Genomic DNA, 19,413 nt, shown 5'->3' with positions numbered 1-19,413 from the left:
AGCAGTTATATATCATCGTAGAGAAAATAAAAAAGAAAATAAATTTATTAATATAAGACACAAAATTTCTTGGTGTAAATACATTTACAGTTAGAAATTCATTTATGCATGTAACATTTATTTAATCAAATGTGGGTTTTCATTTCTTTCCCGCCTACTTGAAACAGTTGTTCATCAAATAAAACTTAGGTGACGTCTTACAACATCGGATGACAACAGTTCATCCGACATAATTTACAATAGATCTTTCCATTATTAACAACATAAATTTTAAAAAATAATAGAAAATCAATTAAAAAAAGGCCAATTCAAAGTTATTTTCCAAACAGTTTTTATACTGGACAATGATAAGTTCAATAGCCAGATTGGTAGGGCAGAGTGCTATTGAAGAGAGAAGAATAAAATTGGACACCATTTTGCTTCTAATTATTTTAAATGAAAGTGAAAAGCGAAATAGATTCAATATGGCTAATGTAAATAAGTTTCAAACTGATGTATAAAACACAAATATAATGAATGCCCAGTACTGCAACAAATTGGAAATGTATTTTGCCTTAGTGAACTACAATGCATTTACACTATCCACTGCTTTCTCAACAAATCATTGATACTAATTTCACACCATCTAACTTTTTGCTGAGCTTAAAATTCTTTTATTTTTACTAATGTTTTCAGCCTATTAATATATGCCAGGGGTCACCAAACTGCGGCTTGCAGGCCAGATCCGGCCTGCGAAGTCAGTTTTATCCGGCCCGTCACCACACTGTGCCACAAATGAGCTAAAATATATTTACTTATATGAAAATATCATAGATTGTAGATGAACTTACTATGTAGAAAAAATTAAAATAAGTGTAAGTAAAAATGCCAAAATTGTCCAATTTGATTTTTGCATTTGACAGTAATATAATTTTTAGGAAAATCAGTGAAATGAAAAATTTGGCGACTTTTGCAACTTTGAATATCAGAGTGCTTTTTGTGTAAGTACCTGCAATGAAGTTTCTAAGGAAAGTGATTACCAGCTTGCTGCAGAGATTGTGTTTTCATATTTGTAAATAAATATATTGGTTTTTTTAATTTTTTGTGTATTCAGTATAATATATTGAACAAAATGGTTATGTGGTCCACACTGTCATTCTTTCAGTTATCTGGCCCACTTTGAAAAAATTTTGGTGACCCCTGATAGGCCACATCATCAGGCTTAAGAAAATGCCAGACAATGGTCTATATTAATAGGTTGAAAACGTTAGTAAAAATAAAAGAATTTTAAGCTCAGAGCAAAAAGTTAGATGCTTGTGAAATTAATGCATTTACATATACATATGATTAAAATCTACATTGATTATCAGATTTTGGAAAAGTAGGATTGTGGGGTGGTGCCATCTTTCTAAGACACTAATAAAATTCATCAGACCTAGGTGTCTTTGGAGTTTGAACCTTCTATTTTTAATCAAATGAATGAAATTTAAGTTGCAAGATTTGTTGACATGATACAAAGCAAATTTAAATGAAAGCATTTAAAAATATTCATATAAAATATAAGTAATATACAATACAAAGTATAATTATTTTATATCATATATTATCTATACAACAACAAATAATCATAATATGATGGAAGTGTATAATAAAATAATTCAGCTAGATTTTTTGCATTTATTAGTTTTGGATATTGTAATTAAAGTACAAATGTTGTAATTTCTGACTTTTATAAAGTTTAAATAATTTAATACAGTATTTATCTATGCTTGACTGAATATATTTTTGTACTGTTTATTATCTATAAATTATAAAATTAAGTAGTTTATACAAAAATATTTTAAATGAGTTTTCTTAATAAAGTAAATCTGTATTTATTGTTAGAAAATAGACATCAGACTTTGACATGTCCTACATTATTGTTATAAATATTTACAATTTCCATTTAATAAAACAAACTACTGGAAGACTTATCATGACAGTTATATTTTGTTGTTATGGTATTTAACAGTTAGTCTCTCATATCACATGTGTCATGTTCCATTGTTGTGCCATGGTCTTTCAGTTCTTCCAGTATTGTGAATCACATGGTTATGAAATGATGCAGCCTAATTGGATTATGATTTCAAAGAAGGAATTTAAAGGGCAAAAATTAAAAGTTAGTCAGTCTATCTAAGTTTTATATTGCAATAACCCACAGGTTCCTGTTATGAAATTTAAGTTTAGAATTTCAGGTTAGATTACTGTTGAGAATTTTTTTTTTCAATTTGTGCAAGTATGATGTCATTTGTATTTTGTAGTATACTTATGATATATTCTCAATGTGTTTTCAAAAAAGCTAACAAAATGTAGTTGTGCTAAAAGCCAAGATGGAGTTATAACAAAGTAATTTGTTGGGGTAATTTTTTGTTGTGTAGACTTATTCATGGATGCACAGATCAAAGGTTAGTTTCATCATTTCTTTTAGATTTGAGTTTGTAGGCTTGAAGAATTGTTATGAATTTTTATTCTAAGTAAATGAAACTAAAGGCGGCCATACATGTTAAGTAAATCCTATGAGGATAACCGTGCATGCCTGACCTTGAGAAAATTCAGAATTTCCTATCGCCCACACATGAAGAAAATCTCTGTCAGTCGGCCATGGCATGTGATGACGACATACTGGCTGTTCTTGGATGTTTATTGAAAACAAATTGTATTAAAACTTGCAGAAAAAACATATGCATAAAAGTCTATGGTGTAAGTAGTAGTAGTAGTAGTAGTGGTTTGGGTAGCCTGATCACAAAATTAATTTTTCATATGAATAATTTTGTAATGGAATTATTTCAGATCACACAATTAATTTTTCAAGAGAAATCTTGAGATATAGATTCTGTTAAAAAGCATCAGTTATCAGCGAAAGATCAATGTCAAGTCAATATTACTACCAAAAAAATTTACGGATTAAATTTTATAGATGAAAATCCATCAGATATAACTGGCTGGATCAAACATAGTAATTTACAAAACTTATTAAATTATTTCTCAATGTATAAAGAATTATTTTTATTTAAAGATGGAAAGATAGAAAAAAAATCTTTTTAAAAACTTGAGCTATTTAGACATTGAATTTCTTGGGTGTCCAAGATCGGTTAATAATAAAAAGAATTGTTATTAGCACAAATATTTTAAAAAGCATTCTTCTTTTTGCAATATTCTATCTTACGAACAATTCTTAATTGAACGAAAAATAGATATTTTCAAAATCAATACGTTGTATAGATATTTAATAAATAAGTAATAAACATAATTTAAATAATTATTATATTAAATGATTTCCTTGTTTTACTTTGTCTTATTGTTAAAATATTATTTCAAATTGTTGTGTTTTAATTTATTGGGGTATTAGAAATAAAAAAATAGTAGCAAATATATATTAATAATTCTCAACCACATTTGTTAAAATATTATTTTAAGTTGTCGTGTTTTAATTTACTTGGATATTAAAACAATAAATTTTTTAAAATGTAAAAGAAAATGATATAGAGTATTAAGATGTTTTATGAAAACAGAAGAAATGAATTGAGAAGTTTTCTAAAATTATTTATAATGTTAATTTACTCAATAATTTTTGATCTGAAAATAATTTATAACCTGAAAAATTAATTTTCAGCTTATAAATAATAAAAGTTAATAATGTTATAGAAAATAATTCTTCCAAACATTCACGAGACATTGTTCTCACTACTCAGCGGCCTCACAACTGAACGACACGATGGCACACACGTTAAGGTCAGCCTGCACAGTCCAAAACTGGGCAAGAAAATCAAATGGTTTTTTGATTCTACTCTCCGGTGATCTGTACAGTTCGCCGAAACTGTTCAGTTTTCCCCCCATACACTACCAGGAATTACTCAAGGTCAGGCATGCACGGTTAATTCTTAAAGAATTTACTTAACATGTATGGGACCCTTAAGTAGGATTTCTTTTAAATTATCATTCAGGTGAAATAATTAAATATTTTAATGTAACAAAATTAACAAATTACATAAATATTAATATTTTAAGATATTTGTTTTAGTTTTTTGAATATTGTGATTTATTTTAGCAATGTTGTAAAATGTACCTTATTGTAATATTTTAGAAAAATAATTTTGGTTATTTTTGAATGCATGCTTTTTTTGAAACAATAAGGATGACATTAGAACATGCACAGGTTTAACTGTCATAAATACTATTGTTAGTTATAACAAAATTAAAAGTACAACAACTTCATTATAAGATTTTTTAAATAAAGTTTTATTTTATTTGATTTTGTTAAATTTTAGTACAAAATTAATGTTTAGATTATTTCTGTTTTTAATTTTTATATTATGACTTGAACATAACATATATAAAGTAACAAACCATAGCCTTGTGTGAATAAATCACAGTTGAAATTTATAAGGTTGCTATTATATAATAATTAATTTGCCTTTCATTGCCTTAAAGATAATGAATTACAGCACAAGATAACCTGTAAATTCTGATTGTTTTTATAATTTGTATTATTTTGTATGCTTAATCTTGAAACACTTGTTTTAAATGAAATAGTTTGGTTATATGCTTATTCTTGGCATCAAATATTCTTCTGTACTTCTTGATTTTTAAATCACTGACTATCTAACCCAAATAATTGTTTTCTTTCTCTTGTTTTGCTAAAAAAAATTTTTTTACAATATTTTATTACATCCAACTTTACTATGACACACAATAATGAAATTAATTTGAAGATGTGATCTTTTCTGCTTTGTTTCCTAAACATCTTTACAAGGTTCCAATTGTGCTTGTTATAATAATAAATACTGATATACAAAGAATTCCACAGGTTTCAATGTTCAAAAATGGACCATGCAGAAGAATTCTTGAGAAATTTGAATTTAAACCAAAGATTGACCAATAGGATGTGCCCAAACATAGATGTTGTAAAGTGGTTTTATATCAACTTATCAAGTAGGACCTGCCATGCTTGTGAAATCCACTTTTCTTTCTCCTTAAAGTTTATACACTGCCCTTGAAAGTCTGCTTTAAAAACTTCAAGTGCTTCCAGTACCTTGAGTTGGTCCATGTTTGCTACTGTTCTAATCAATGTAGCTTGTTGTAAATTAGAATATATGACTTTTGTTCAGAATAATGGCTGAATAATCATTGTGTCTTATGTACAGTGGCAATCTTCTATAGACTAATGAACTTCCCAAACAGCCTTTACTAGTCTTTAGGCAACCTTTATCTACAGCAACTCTTGAACAAAAAATGTTTTTAAGTAAACATGTTTTTATCATTATCATTCTTTATCATTATTATTTATCATTAAAGCTAAGCAGCTTTTGCATTTATTAATGTTGAGTATTTTAATGGTATATTGTAATTGTTAATGACTCTTTTAAATTCTTTTTTTCCTTGATAAATAAGTGTCCATTCTAATTTTACTTTTTAAAACTAATACAGTAAAAGAATTTAGGGCTGAGTGCCAAAGACTCAGGATGGCTTAAATTAAATACATTAAATACTTTTTCCTAAATATTTTATGCTGACGTAGATGTCTTATGTGCTGTAAAATAAGGTAATTTAATGGAAGAATTGAATTTTCTAAGCATGATAAATTAGCTTAAATGCTGAATTTGATGTTTTGTCAACTTCTTAGTTCTCATTAAATTAAAATATTCATATTTATATTATAAAAACTAGTATTGCTACCACAGACATTTTATCATCCAAAACTGCAATTTGCATGGATTGCCTTGTTTGAACAAACAACAAACAACAATTTGATAAATCATAAGTGTCACAAAAATTAATGTCAGATTTTTTGTTGCATCATTGAATCAGTCAATGATGATATGTAAATCTTATGTTAGATCATTCTCATTACTTGAGAAACAAATGCTCTTATGCAAGCTTGGACAACTTGCATGTTGTATTCTGCTGCATAATGTGTATCTGAATCACTGATAAATCTTGTCTAAGTTTTTCTGGGTGCAACAAAATGTCAGTGTAAACCAGCCATAAGGGTCAGATATTAACTTCTAATGTTTTTAAAGCTTCATCAGATTGTTGTTTCATATTCTACTCTTTATTTCTAAATAGAATTTTGATTTAAAGTTTGTGTTCATTCAGATGAGTAAGGAAGCTCGAAAGTATTTTTTGCTCCATTAATACATTATTTAAATTAAAATATATAAATATATTGAAGCTACAAAATGACACCAGAAACAATGCAAAAACAATTTTCACATATGGAGATGACCTTTTATTAATGTAAATACCATCAGCCAAATTTTTAATTTTACTTATGCTGTTTAAGTTTGATAGTTTTGTACAACTGTAAACTGTATTAACATTTAAAGTGTCTTTAAATTTCCATTCTAATTAAAAATAAAGAATGAAGTTTATTTTAAAATTGTTTTTAAAATATGAGGTCATTCTGAATTTAAAAATACTTTTAATGTAATATTGGTTCATTAACGTAAATTTTAGATGTAAAATTATAGGTGTGAATAAAATTTTAAATTTAAAAACAGGTGCTTGAATCAAGAAAATATTATTGTATGCAAAAATGATTATTGATACTTGAACAGATGTTGAATGAAAACACCTGCTTTCAATATTAAATTTAAAATATTTATTTAAAATTTTGGGGACTAAAATTTATAAAAAGAAAAATATACAATAAAATATCAGATGATAAAGATATTTGCTTGAATTATGTGATTATGGAAGTAAATTTTGTTTCTAAAATTTATTAATAATTGGGATGTCATAACTAATAAATTTCTGTATCTGTTAAAAAATCAAATGATTTACTAATTAAAAATTATGCAACATTTAATAAATAAACCATTTAAATCTAAGATAAAATGGTTTGTTTGTTAGACTATGTCAGGGATAGCGAACCTTTGTGTTTGCATGCCATATTGTAAGCATACTTAGCTTTAAAGATGTTTGAGTGCCAAAGTTTCAGACTTTGAATAACAATATTTAAAGAAATTAAATGAATATGCTTTAATTAGAATAAATGTAAAAAAGCTGATTGAAAAAAGGATGATCAGGTGATAAACCGAAAAGATGATTGAAAAAGACAGAAATCATATGATACATTATGTGCCAGATGATTTCTCCTTACGTACCACAGGTTCGCCACCCCTGGGCTATGTGAATCACTTGGATGTTTGGGTACCTCATTAGTTAAGCAAAAGAAATTTGTTGGCTAGAGTAAAAATATGCAGCAGCTTGCTTGCACATTATTTTTTAGCAAAATCTTTGAACCATATAGTGACAGGAGAGAAGAAATGGATGTTCTACAACATTGTTGCATGAGAAAAGTTGGAACAAGGTTGGTAATTTCCCTCATTAACCATTCCTGTAGTAAATGTTCACAAAAAAAAAATGATGTCGGTTTTGTAAGGTTGCTTAGGCATTGTCCATTGTGAACTATTGGGAGACGAATAAAGCAACAAACTGCAACAAGCACTGTCTACAGCTTGGATGTTTGAAAGAAGCAATTGCTCAAGTGATGTGAATTAAGCAACAGATGGTGAATCATTTTCTACCAAGACAATGCAAATCTCATACACTTGCTATCCTGAGATAGATTAACAATTCAAATTGGAAACATCCTAGTTTCTCTACTTTTTGCTTAGTCTGGTTTCCACAAAACTATGTAAGGAAAAACTTTACAAAATTGAGATGATGTGAAAAGATAACTTGAGAGATTCTTCAATGAACAGGATCTGGATTTCTTCTGTAGTGAGATTCATAAATTAGAAGAAAGATGGCAAGAGATACTTGATGTTAATGGCAAATACATCATTTATTAAAATGAAGTAGTTAATGAAATACAAAGTTTTAAAGTTTATTTTGAAAAACCTAGAAAATTTTTTGGATAATCCAATAAATTAATAATTAATTTTAGAACATTCTAAAAGAAAAGGTTGAAATAGAGCAAGTCTCAAATTCTCAACTTCTGTTTACCTTGTAGATGTATTGCCAGTTACGCTACTTGAATCTCCATCTGATCTTCACTTCCAGACAAATTAATTTAGAAGATATGGACTGTTTATTTTGAAAGTGGTGTAAGTCCATTTTTTTCTTTCAAGATATTCAAACATTTTCATTTTAGTTGATTCAAAAATATAAATAAAGTGTACTAAGTTTGACAATGTTTCTATGACTTTAGGAATATGTTAGTTGATTGCATAAAGACTTCTACGTGAATTTAACTAAACTAATATATTCTTTCTGGGCTATAAATGGACTTATGCTACTTTCATAATTATTGAACTATAAAACTCAATTTCACTTGAAACACATTGTGTTTTATTCTGATTTTGTTTATATATAATAAGAAGAAATAGTGTTGTTTATTCTGAACATTAAAAATATTTACTTACTTACTGTTAAACTATTTTATGATAAGTTTATCATTATTATGAGCTTACCATTAGACACTGCTTTTCATTTAGGTTTATTACATGGATTTTTTTCCATTCCATCAAATTGTACATTTGTTGATGATGATCATAGTTTTACTCTTCTGTTGTAAGGGGCTGTCCATAAATGATATCCACACCGGAAGGGAGGGAGTTAAGACAAGTCGAACAAGGGGGTTGAGCATTAGTGGATATCCATTTATTTCATTAAATTTTATGCATTTTTTATATTTATTCCAAAGTTTCTTGTATGTTTCATTTCTACTTATGGTATCTATCATTCATAAAGTGATGAAGGTTTTAATGGGGGTTGAGTTATGTTGGACATCCAAAGAGGAGAAGGGGTTACAAAAACTTGGACAAACTGGGACAAGAGGGGGGAGTAAAAGTTTCGAGGAAAATGCAGATGTAATTTATGGACAGCCCAAGTGCTTAATTACACTGCAAAAATGGACTTACACCACTTCCATAATCAATGGTTATGCAATGTCATTTACCAATGAATATTTAATTGATCAAAGTTTATGGTTATTTTAAAATGCTAAGTGTGAATTGTTTATAAATAAAAAGTTTACACTAAATTGTTTGTATATTATGTGATTTCTCAATTTTTTTCAAAAATGGACTTGCACCACTTTCAAAATAAACAGTCCATATCCTGCTTAACATTATCAGTTATTTGTACTTATCCTTGTTATCAGTATAGGCAAGCCCCAAAGTGATGAGAATTTTATTTTATGTTAATCACACTACTTGATGTCTTAAATTTTCTGATGGTGTAATTTTTGTATTTTTATTTTATACCAAAGAACAAAAGTTTCTCATGTTCATTTTATAAAATTATTTATCTTTTGTTAAACAATTTTATAGAATGATATGAATGAGAGATACAAGTTATAAAAATAGCTATAAATTTAAGTTAACTTAGACTTAGAAGAAAAATTAAATTAACTAAAAATTTAGTAGTGGATGAATCATCAGATAGCCATTGTATGTGCAATACATAATAATTTGAAGATTTTTTTTTCTCTTTTCAGATTGTATCATTTATATTGATTGGTGTTGCAGCCTATGGAACAGCAGCTAGCATTGTTACCAATATTGCTATTATTGCAGCAATTATTGGATGTGGTGTATTCCTGTTTTTACTTTCATTACTGGGTCTGATTGGTGCAATCAAGCATCATCAAGTATTGCTCTTCTTTGTATCCTTTAAAAATTATATAATTGTCTTAACATCATTTTACAGGTGTATAATTAAAACTAAAAAGCAAATTAATCAGGACTTGTCGTTTATGTGTAGAGCTTTGTAGTAGAAAAATTGCAGACCGCTGTTAATTAACTATGGTTCTTTCACAATAGTTTTATATTCATGCCATTTCTATGTGAACAAGTATATATATATATAACATATAAAGTGTGAATGAATTAATATATATTTGCCTAAGAATGCACAAACAAAATATTTCTTAATTTATGTGATGTAACTTCTGTGGAGTTTTTACAATATTTATAAGTGAATGAATGAAAACTCCTCATTTTACAATGTGTTTTGAAATTTAATTAGCAACATTATATGTCAGTTATTTATGTTTGTAATGAACACAATGCAATTCACTCAGTTTCCAATTAATATCCAATTTCATACTAAAGTCAAACGATTGCTAAATTATATTGGGCTTATATTACTACTATACTATTATTAATTAAATGCTATGTAATTTGGCACTAGAGGCAGGTGTTAGGTACCATTTCATGCTAAATTTAATAATTATAATTAAATTAATATTTTAATAATTTAGAAGATTCTGGAAGAAAAGAATTGGCCTAAAGTGGGACTCGAACTTGCAACTCCTGCTTACCATGCAGTCGTATTACTGGTTACACTACCCAAACCTTTGTCTGATCCTTGCTTCTAGAACCTATTACAGTGGAACCCCGGTTAACGATCAAATCGGTTAATGAACTTTTATTTTGCAAAAATTTTGTCTCGGATAGCGAACAAAATTCGGATAACGAACGGTATTTTGTGTCAAATTTTAGTTGGTGTTAGGCATGTGCGAGTTAAGCATTGCTTTTCCGAATGTTTGTGCTATACTTCTTTTTTCAGTTTTGTGATTTATATATTTAATCAATATGGCATCAAAGAAAGAAAAAAGTCATAGTGGCAATAGAAAACGACAACGCGCTATCGCATTTGAGAACGATTTTGCTTAAAAAAGTAAGACAATAAACTTTAGATCAATTTTTTGTTCCTTACGGAAAGAGTTTGTTTGTTTGTTAAGTTATGGCAACGCAACACTTAGGCGATCTGCCTAGGGGAATGCCTTCTGGGAGGTGTTTTTAAGGGAAACTGGCCCCTATTTAGGTGTTACAGTCGTGGAGAAAACCCGGAAAACTCCACGTGGCCAGCCCGTTTGAACGAGGTGCGAACCCACGAACGAACTCCCCCGTGTTCAAGGTACGAAGACCACTTAGCCACTGGTGGGGGTTTTTTTTTTTACCGAAAGAGACTTCGACTGGAAGAATCTTCCAATGAAGTGCTACCCGTTATTTTTTGGAGGGGATTCCCCTTCTAAGCATTAAGGTTCGTACATCTCCACTTTTCTGCCACCAACTACAACAAATGAAGGTATGTACAGTGCTATTTTATTAAACAAAGTTTACATGTTTGTTGCTGTAACGATAGATACTACGTTTTCTTACATTTTCATCAAAGAAAATTACTGTATATTACAAATAAAATCACAAAAATTTCGGAGACTAGAACAGATTAATTGCATTTGCATTAATTTCTATGGGAAAAATTGCTTCGGTTAACGAACGGAGTCGCGGAACGGATTAAGTTCGTTAACCGGGGTTCCACTGTAATTTAGATATAACCAAACTCAGTTATTTACTGCACCACCCAAAGATGACTCAGTACCTACAGCCTATAACTAACTCTCGCTCACTGTGATGGCTGGCACTCAGTCAGCCATCACATCTACCATGACATGGCATATATATACATATACAAGTATAAACATCCAAATCCAGTAGTTATATATTACAGCTAAATGATTGCTGATTATATCAGGCTATATTACTAATACTTTGGCAATTGTTTGGCTCTAATACATTCTTTCCAATATTAAGTTAATCAACATTACTCTGCTTCTTTCCAATATTAAAGAGTAAGGTAAAAAGTCTGTCATATTTGGTACAAGTGGCAGTCACTACACCTATGATTAGTTTAAAGATGAACTCCCATCACTACTACTGCACTGTAGAAATTTTTATATCCAGTAATCCACTTTTTCACAAATTGGCTGAAAGTGTTAGCTTAAATAAATACATCTGTTGCTGGTTACATTCATTGTGAATGTATAAATGCAAATTGATGTAAAGATAACTGCAAAGTTCTTAAAGTAACAAGGTTCATTACACAAAAATTATTTGTCATTGTTTGAAGTACTATTTTATTAATTTTAAATTAAACTTTTTAATAGTTACTTTTTACAGATGTGAATAGATTATTTATATGCTGTATTATTAATTTAATGCTTCTGATGGCTTCAATAATTATTATTTAAAATTTTTAATTAGTATTTTTTCTTAACTTTTTCAATAGTATATGGTTATTCTGTTTCTTTTATTTGTTGTTCAGTTCAGCATAGCTTGTGCTTGTTTAGCTTTCAACAAAGAACAGCAACGTGAAATGGCAGAAAAAGGATGGAGGAAAGCTTCGTTTAAAATTAAAGGAGAAGCACAAAGAATGTTTCATTGTTGTGGTTTTGTAGAGCGAAATGTTTCAGATGCATCGATGAAAGGACCTGATTGCAAAGAAGTATGTTTTATAAATTTATAAAAGCTTTGTATTTAATTTTGTGGTATTTAAAATTGAATAAATGAGATGATAATTGTATTAAAATGATATATAGAAAGAACTGAATATTTTAAACTTTTTACAGTCAGTTATTTAAAAATTGTTTATACTTTTATTAAAATTTATTTATTTTTTAACTTTCATTTATTCTTGAAATCATTATTTATCATTAGTGTGTATTTATTGGTATAAATGTTTTAAAATTGCTTTAAAAGCCAATTTACTTACATTATTTCTGAATATAATAAAATATCTGGAGACTGTTCTAATTTTTCATTACTATTTCATACAAATTATTTAGGAAATTAAACATTTTCTGGTATTAATTCTATAGAAACAATTTGATGTTTTTTCCCAATTTTCTTTCTTTATGAAGACCTTTATCTTTCTATATTGAATATGCAATAACAAATAAGATTTTTTTGAAACCTTTCTGTAATTTAATTGGATTAAAATTTCTTGCTTACTACCTATCTTATATTATTATCCTATAAGAATATTTATAAAAGAGAGCTTTCATTCAAATTCTAAATATTAGGTATACAATGTAGGTTGTATATAAACATTAACTCAAAACCTGATTTATAGTTAAAGTCAAACAAACTGCTGAATTATAGTCTGATAATTCAGCAGTTTGTTTGACTTTAAATTATATATAATTACATAAAATATATTGGGTTGTTCAAAAAATAATTTTTTTTTTTCTGTGGAAAAAGCACAATATTTTTATAATAAATAAATATTTTATTGAATTATATATCGACCATTTTGGTCATACCTGTTGTCATTGTTTCTGGTAGGAGCACGATTTTACATTCATAAAAGTTTTGATCGTTGCTTACAAAAAAATGATCCAAGTGATTTTTGACATTGTCATTTCAAGTAAATGTCTTACAGTTAAAAAAAACTTGTAATAGACCGGAACAAGTACTAATCTGAATGTGCTCGATCTGGCGAATATGGTTGGTGTGATAGCACTTCCCATCTAAGTTATAACAGTTTCTGACGAGTTACCAAACTTGTGTGAAATTTGACATTATCGTGGTAAAACACTACACCTGTTTTGTTGATCAATTCTGGCCGCCTTTTCTGTTTGATGATATTACTCAATTTGTTTACTTGATGGCAGTACACTTTCGAATCAATTGTTAAATTGTCTGGTAAAAGCTCCAAAAAAAAATTTCCTTAAACTCTCACCAAAGAGAGCATCTCTCTTTAAGAACTTGTGGAACCCATATAGCTTTGAAATGAAACCAATTTGTTTGAAGTAATCATAAACAGTTCAATTTGACAAATTTAATTTCTTAATGATTTTACATATTGTTATTCGGCAGTTTGCTTCAATCAGTACCTTTATTTTGTTTTCATTGTCTTTGTCTAGCCATCCAGAACGTGGTGCATCTTTAATATTGAAATTGCCAGAATGAAATTTTGTAAACCAGTTTTGGCACTGTCGTTCTGTCAATACATCTTCTCCATACACGTCACACAATTTTTTTTCTCGCTTGAACAGCATTCTTACCTTTTCAGTAATAAAAGAGCAAAATATGCCGAAAATGCTGCTTTCGATCTTCCATATTTGATGGGACACAAAAAATAAACAATTGCACAAAATCAAACAAAATTTTTTACAAATAAGCTTTAAAATGCTAGCTGTGAAAATATACAATGATAATACGGTTTAGAATGAAAATGGTGGGAAAAATACGACCAGTCTAGTGGTAAAAAGAAAAACGAAATTACTTTCCAAACAACCCAATAGTATGGATAATTATAATATTGAAAATTTAGCAAGTTTTGTCAGTGGTTGTGTGTGTAAATTTTGATGACCTAAATTATTATATACCATGTGTTCTTTAGCTAAGTGTAATATATGAAGAACTAATTTCCATAAAGATGTAAGTGCATATGGAAATAAGGACCATATGCACTTACATCTATATGGAAATAAACTACAGTAGAAAGAATACACATCCATTTGTAAACAAATGAGGCTATTTTTCCTAATGTACAGTATATGGGCCTATTGATACAAACTTATTACATAAACAGTAGAGCTTGCAATGAGTAATATTACTGAATTAGTTCAAATGTCACAAATTTGGTTCTTAATTTATTTAGAAATAAGCTTCTCATTCATATATTGATCATAGGTAAATTGTTGTTTTCACAGTCTTATAATTTTTACAGACTTGAAAACAGTAGACGCTACATTTGTAAGTGAAAAATTGATATGGTAATGATTGAAATAAGAGCTATATAAAAATAAGAAGAAGTTTCATATTTTTAAAAAGTCTTAATTTTCTGAAGTTTTGATATATTGAGATGATGTACTGTTTATTCCGTGCTGTTATTTCTCATTCTGTTTTTATGGATAATATAGTGTATACCTAAAAATGACAAGCTATTAAGAAATAAGTTTTTCATGAGAACAAGAAATTTAGTCTATATATATAAAAATGAATGTGTGTGTGTGTGTGTGTGTCCTTCATGCATTACCACACCGTTTATCCGATTGCCATGAAACTTTGGAAAGTTGTTTAATATACTCCAGCGAAGGTTTGTGGCATAGTACGATTGCCATGAAACTTCGGAAAGTTTTTTAATACACTCCCGCGAAGGTTTTTGGCATAGTACATTTATCCTACGATAGATGACGCGCGTTTACACGAGCATTCGAGCACAGTGTGTTCGATCGATTTCAAATTGTGAAGACCATTTCCCCCTTCAAAAAATATCTCTATATATGCATTTGTGAACTGTTATTTACGATATTTGTAATAATTTTTGTTTAATCACTTTATTTCAACTTTCTTTTTTGCTAATTATGTATTCACTCGAACGTCGTTAAAACCTCAACTGTACCCCGAACAACAATCGAAGTTGTAGGAGGAAATTCGCGTATTTTACCGATCTAGGTATCCCCCCTTTTCCAAATTTTAATATCGACTCGAAATAATAATGTAATAATAATAAGTTTTAATAAAAATTATAAAATGTAAATTGAATTTTGTCATAACGAGTTTGCTTAAATTTCCTTTCTTCTGAGATCGCAGCAATGCGCGACGGGTAAGCTAGTTAGTTAATATTTTTCAAAACAGTAAAGCTTGATAATGCAACTTTATATCCATCCACAGAATTGACATAATATAATATCAAGAAAATTAATTTTAACTAATTAGATTTCACGCTAACAGCAGATTATTCTTGGTCAAACAAGTTAGTTAGCCAATTAGTCGGTAGCACAGAATCAGTTAATAAGATTTTAGAAAACGAAAGGAATGTGCTATTTGACTTTGTACATATCATTCAGAAACTACTAATAACAGCATTACCTTTACATTCTGTTAAGTTATGTTTTTATTTCCAGTCTAGTTATGTTTTTATTTTCTTTGTTTTTAAGGAATTAAATATAATTTGGATGAATAATAATAATTCTAAATCTTGGAAATTATACTTCATAGATTAGAATTTATTCTTCAAAATATTTTTTTTAAATTAAAAATGATATTCTTCAGAGACATTTTAAGAATAAAAACAAATTTATATTATTCAGCAATTTGTAGTAATTACAAAATTTCAAATCTAAATTTCACTAGGTTACAGTTTGCTGCAACGACCAACAATGTAATTGCCCACCTTGTTATCTAAAACTTCAAGATGAAATTGATTATGCTTTAAAAATCAGTGGAGGTATTGGCTTATTTTTCAGTTTTACAGAGGTGAGTATTGATTGTTTATATTTTAATTTGATAATTAATCTCTATAATAATCCGGTTGTTCTTCTGAAACTGCTGTAATCCATACAGCATACTTCATTCTGATTATTATTGAAATAATTCTCATGTTTTAATAAAATATATTTGCAAACTTAAATAAAATTTTCACACAAGCTGGTTGGAAGTATCATTGTCCTGCACTTTTGAACTTAACTGGCTAAATGTAGAGATGAAATTAAAACATCCAACAAACACCTAAATGATCGGGCTACACTTTGGCTATTTATAAATAATTAATACAAAGTAATTTGCCACTAGAAGTAGGTGTCTAACGTCTACCTCTAGTAGAAATTAACAGTAGAAAATAATTAGAAGTATTTACTTTTGAATAATAGGGATAATTTTATTCAAATAATCAATCAGTGAAGTACTAAAAATAAATTGTAATTACAGTAGTTAACTTTAAGTCCTTTGATTTTTTTGTCATGAATAGAGTTTTAATTTACTTAATCTTACTTTCATAAATTTTAAGTTCTGAATATTGTTTTTACAAATATTTTATGTATTATTTTCATGTATTCATTTTTATTTCATTATTTCATTATTCATAGAGAAGTTTCAAATGTAGATTTAATTAAAAAGCTATATTTGAAATTGTTTACAAATATAAAAACTTTTTAAAAGTTTTTGCTTTCTTGTTGGGGATTATTTTCAACTGTTTTTATGAGTTAACTCTTAAACAGATATAAACATAATAAAAATCTAAAATTCTTTAACTAAACATTCCTTATAATATACTAAAACAATCTTTAATTAATTTAACAAAATATTTTTTAAAATATGTTAGTTCATGAAGTGCTGTATGCCAAGTGAACATGGTCTGTTTAGGAAATAAAATATAAATTAATATTATATATTTACACAATAGTAGCTAGTAGTTATATTACTTGTAGAGTAAATTGTATTGAAAATGTTTTTAAATTTATATCGGCAGTTGCATATAATTAAACCCATCTANCTCGAAATAATAATGTAATAATAATAAGTTTTAATAAAAATTATAAAATGTAAATTGAATTTTGTCATAACGAGTTTGCTTAAATTTCCTTTCTTCTGAGATCGCAGCAATGCGCGACGGGTAAGCTAGTTAGTTAATATTTTTCAAAACAGTAAAGCTTGATAATGCAACTTTATATCCATCCACAGAATTGACATAATATAATATCAAGAAAATTAATTTTAACTAATTAGATTTCACGCTAACAGCAGATTATTCTTGGTCAAACAAGTTAGTTAGCCAATTAGTCGGTAGCACAGAATCAGTTAATAAGATTTTAGAAAACGAAAGGAATGTGCTATTTGACTTTGTACATATCATTCAGAAACTACTAATAACAGCATTACCTTTACATTCTGTTAAGTTATGTTTTTATTTCCAGTCTAGTTATGTTTTTATTTTCTTTGTTTTTAAGGAATTAAATATAATTTGGATGAATAATAATAATTCTAAATCTTGGAAATTATACTTCATAGATTAGAATTTATTCTTCAAAATATTTTTTTTAAATTAAAAATGATATTCTTCAGAGACATTTTAAGAATAAAAACAAATTTATATTATTCAGCAATTTGTAGTAATTACAAAATTTCAAATCTAAATTTCACTAGGTTACAGTTTGCTGCAACGACCAACAATGTAATTGCCCACCTTGTTATCTAAAACTTCAAGATGAAATTGATTATGCTTTAAAAATCAGTGGAGGTATTGGCTTATTTTTCAGTTTTACAGAGGTGAGTATTGATTGTTTATATTTTAATTTGATAATTAATCTCTATAATAATCCGGTTGTTCTTCTGAAACTGCTGTAATCCATACAGCATACTTCATTCTGATTATTATTGAAATAATTCTCATGTTTTAATAAAATATATTTGCAAACTTAAATAAAATTTTCACACAAGCTGGTTGGAAGTATCATTGTCCTGCACTTTTGAACTTAACTGGCTAAATGTAGAGATGAAATTAAAACATCCAACAAACACCTAAATGATCGGGCTACACTTTGGCTATTTATAAATAATTAATACAAAGTAATTTGCCACTAGAAGTAGGTGTCTAACGTCTACCTCTAGTAGAAATTAACAGTAGAAAATAATTAGAAGTATTTACTTTTGAATAATAGGGATAATTTTATTCAAATAATCAATCAGTGAAGTACTAAAAATAAATTGTAATTACAGTAGTTAACTTTAAGTCCTTTGATTTTTTTGTCATGAATAGAGTTTTAATTTACTTAATCTTACTTTCATAAATTTTAAGTTCTGAATATTGTTTTTACAAATATTTTATGTATTATTTTCATGTATTCATTTTTATTTCATTATTCATAGAGAAGTTTCAAATGTAGATTTAATTAAAAAGCTATATTTGAAATTGTTTACAAATATAAAAACTTTTTAAAAGTTTTTGCTTTCTTGGGGATCATTTTCAACTGTTTTTATGAGTTAACTCTTAAACAGATATAAACATAATAAAAATCTAAAATTCTTTAACTAAACATTCCTTATAATATACTAAAACAATCTTTAATTAATTTAACAAAATATTTTTTAAAATATGTTAGTTCATGAAGTGCTGTATGCCAAGTGAACATGGTCTGTTTAGGAAATAAAATATAAATTAATATTATATATTTACACAATAGTAGCTAGTAGTTATATTACTTGTAGAGTAAATTGTATTGAAAATGTTTTTAAATTTATATCGGCAGTTGCATATAATTAAACCCATCTATTTTTAAAAGCACTTGTATTCAAAATTTCAGAGAATAGAAGTGACTTTTAAATTTGCCATAAAAATAATCTCTCTTATGCATTTTTATTGCAGTTTATTGGTGTATGGTTGACTGTACGCTACCGTAACCAGAAAGATTCACGAGCTAATCCTAGTGCTTTTCTCTAAAACTAACTTTTATTTTGTTGGCAGAGGTAAATGGTTGACTTTGAGTATAAATAATTAACATATTAATTAATATATTCTTATTAATTTCTTTAATAAGTAATAAATATTAACATTAACAAACTTCTTTGTTTTCTGTTGTTTTAAATATAATTTTCTTTTAATTTTCAAAGAAGTTATTTTTATGTACTAATGCAAAATAACTTTTTAATCTATTTCTATAAATTAACTCATAAAACTGTGGTATTTGTGTTCTTTTTAAACTTTGATTTAAATTGAAACAGTAGAGTAAGTTTCAATTCATTATTTTACTTTACTATCAATAAAATAGCTTTAACACACTCCTTTGCATTGAGAGATGACCTCACTATGTGAATGCTCCAAATACTTTATTAACTTCACTTTGACTGCCATTTAACATCGGCTATAAATTGGCAATAA

General features: G+C 27.8%; 1 protein-coding gene across 2 annotated transcripts in view; it reads left to right on the top strand.

The window, feature by feature from the left end:
• Positions 1–19,413, top strand: part of LOC111622151 (tetraspanin-13-like) — a 35,944-nt gene that overhangs the window by 4,686 nt on the left and 11,845 nt on the right. Inside the window, exons 2-5 of one of the 2 annotated variants that reach the window (XM_023364490.1) lie at positions 9,464–9,631; positions 12,040–12,255; positions 15,894–16,016; positions 18,901–19,001. In XM_023364490.1, coding sequence (XP_023220258.1) covers positions 9,464–9,631; positions 12,040–12,255; positions 15,894–16,016; positions 18,901–18,975 — 582 coding nt within the window. In that variant the 3' untranslated portion in view covers positions 18,976–19,001. The remainder of the gene's footprint in view (positions 1–9,463; positions 9,632–12,039; positions 12,256–15,893; positions 16,017–18,900; positions 19,002–19,413) is intronic. The other variant, XM_023364496.1, reaches the window with a different exon arrangement.

Source organism: Centruroides sculpturatus, unplaced genomic scaffold (assembly GCF_000671375.1).
Source record: "Centruroides sculpturatus isolate CEXI.00-Female unplaced genomic scaffold, Cexi_2.0 scaffold14, whole genome shotgun sequence".
NCBI classification, from domain to species: domain Eukaryota; kingdom Metazoa; phylum Arthropoda; class Arachnida; order Scorpiones; family Buthidae; genus Centruroides; species Centruroides sculpturatus.
Note: the sequence above shows the minus strand (reverse complement) of the source record. Positions and strands in the feature narration are given on the sequence as shown.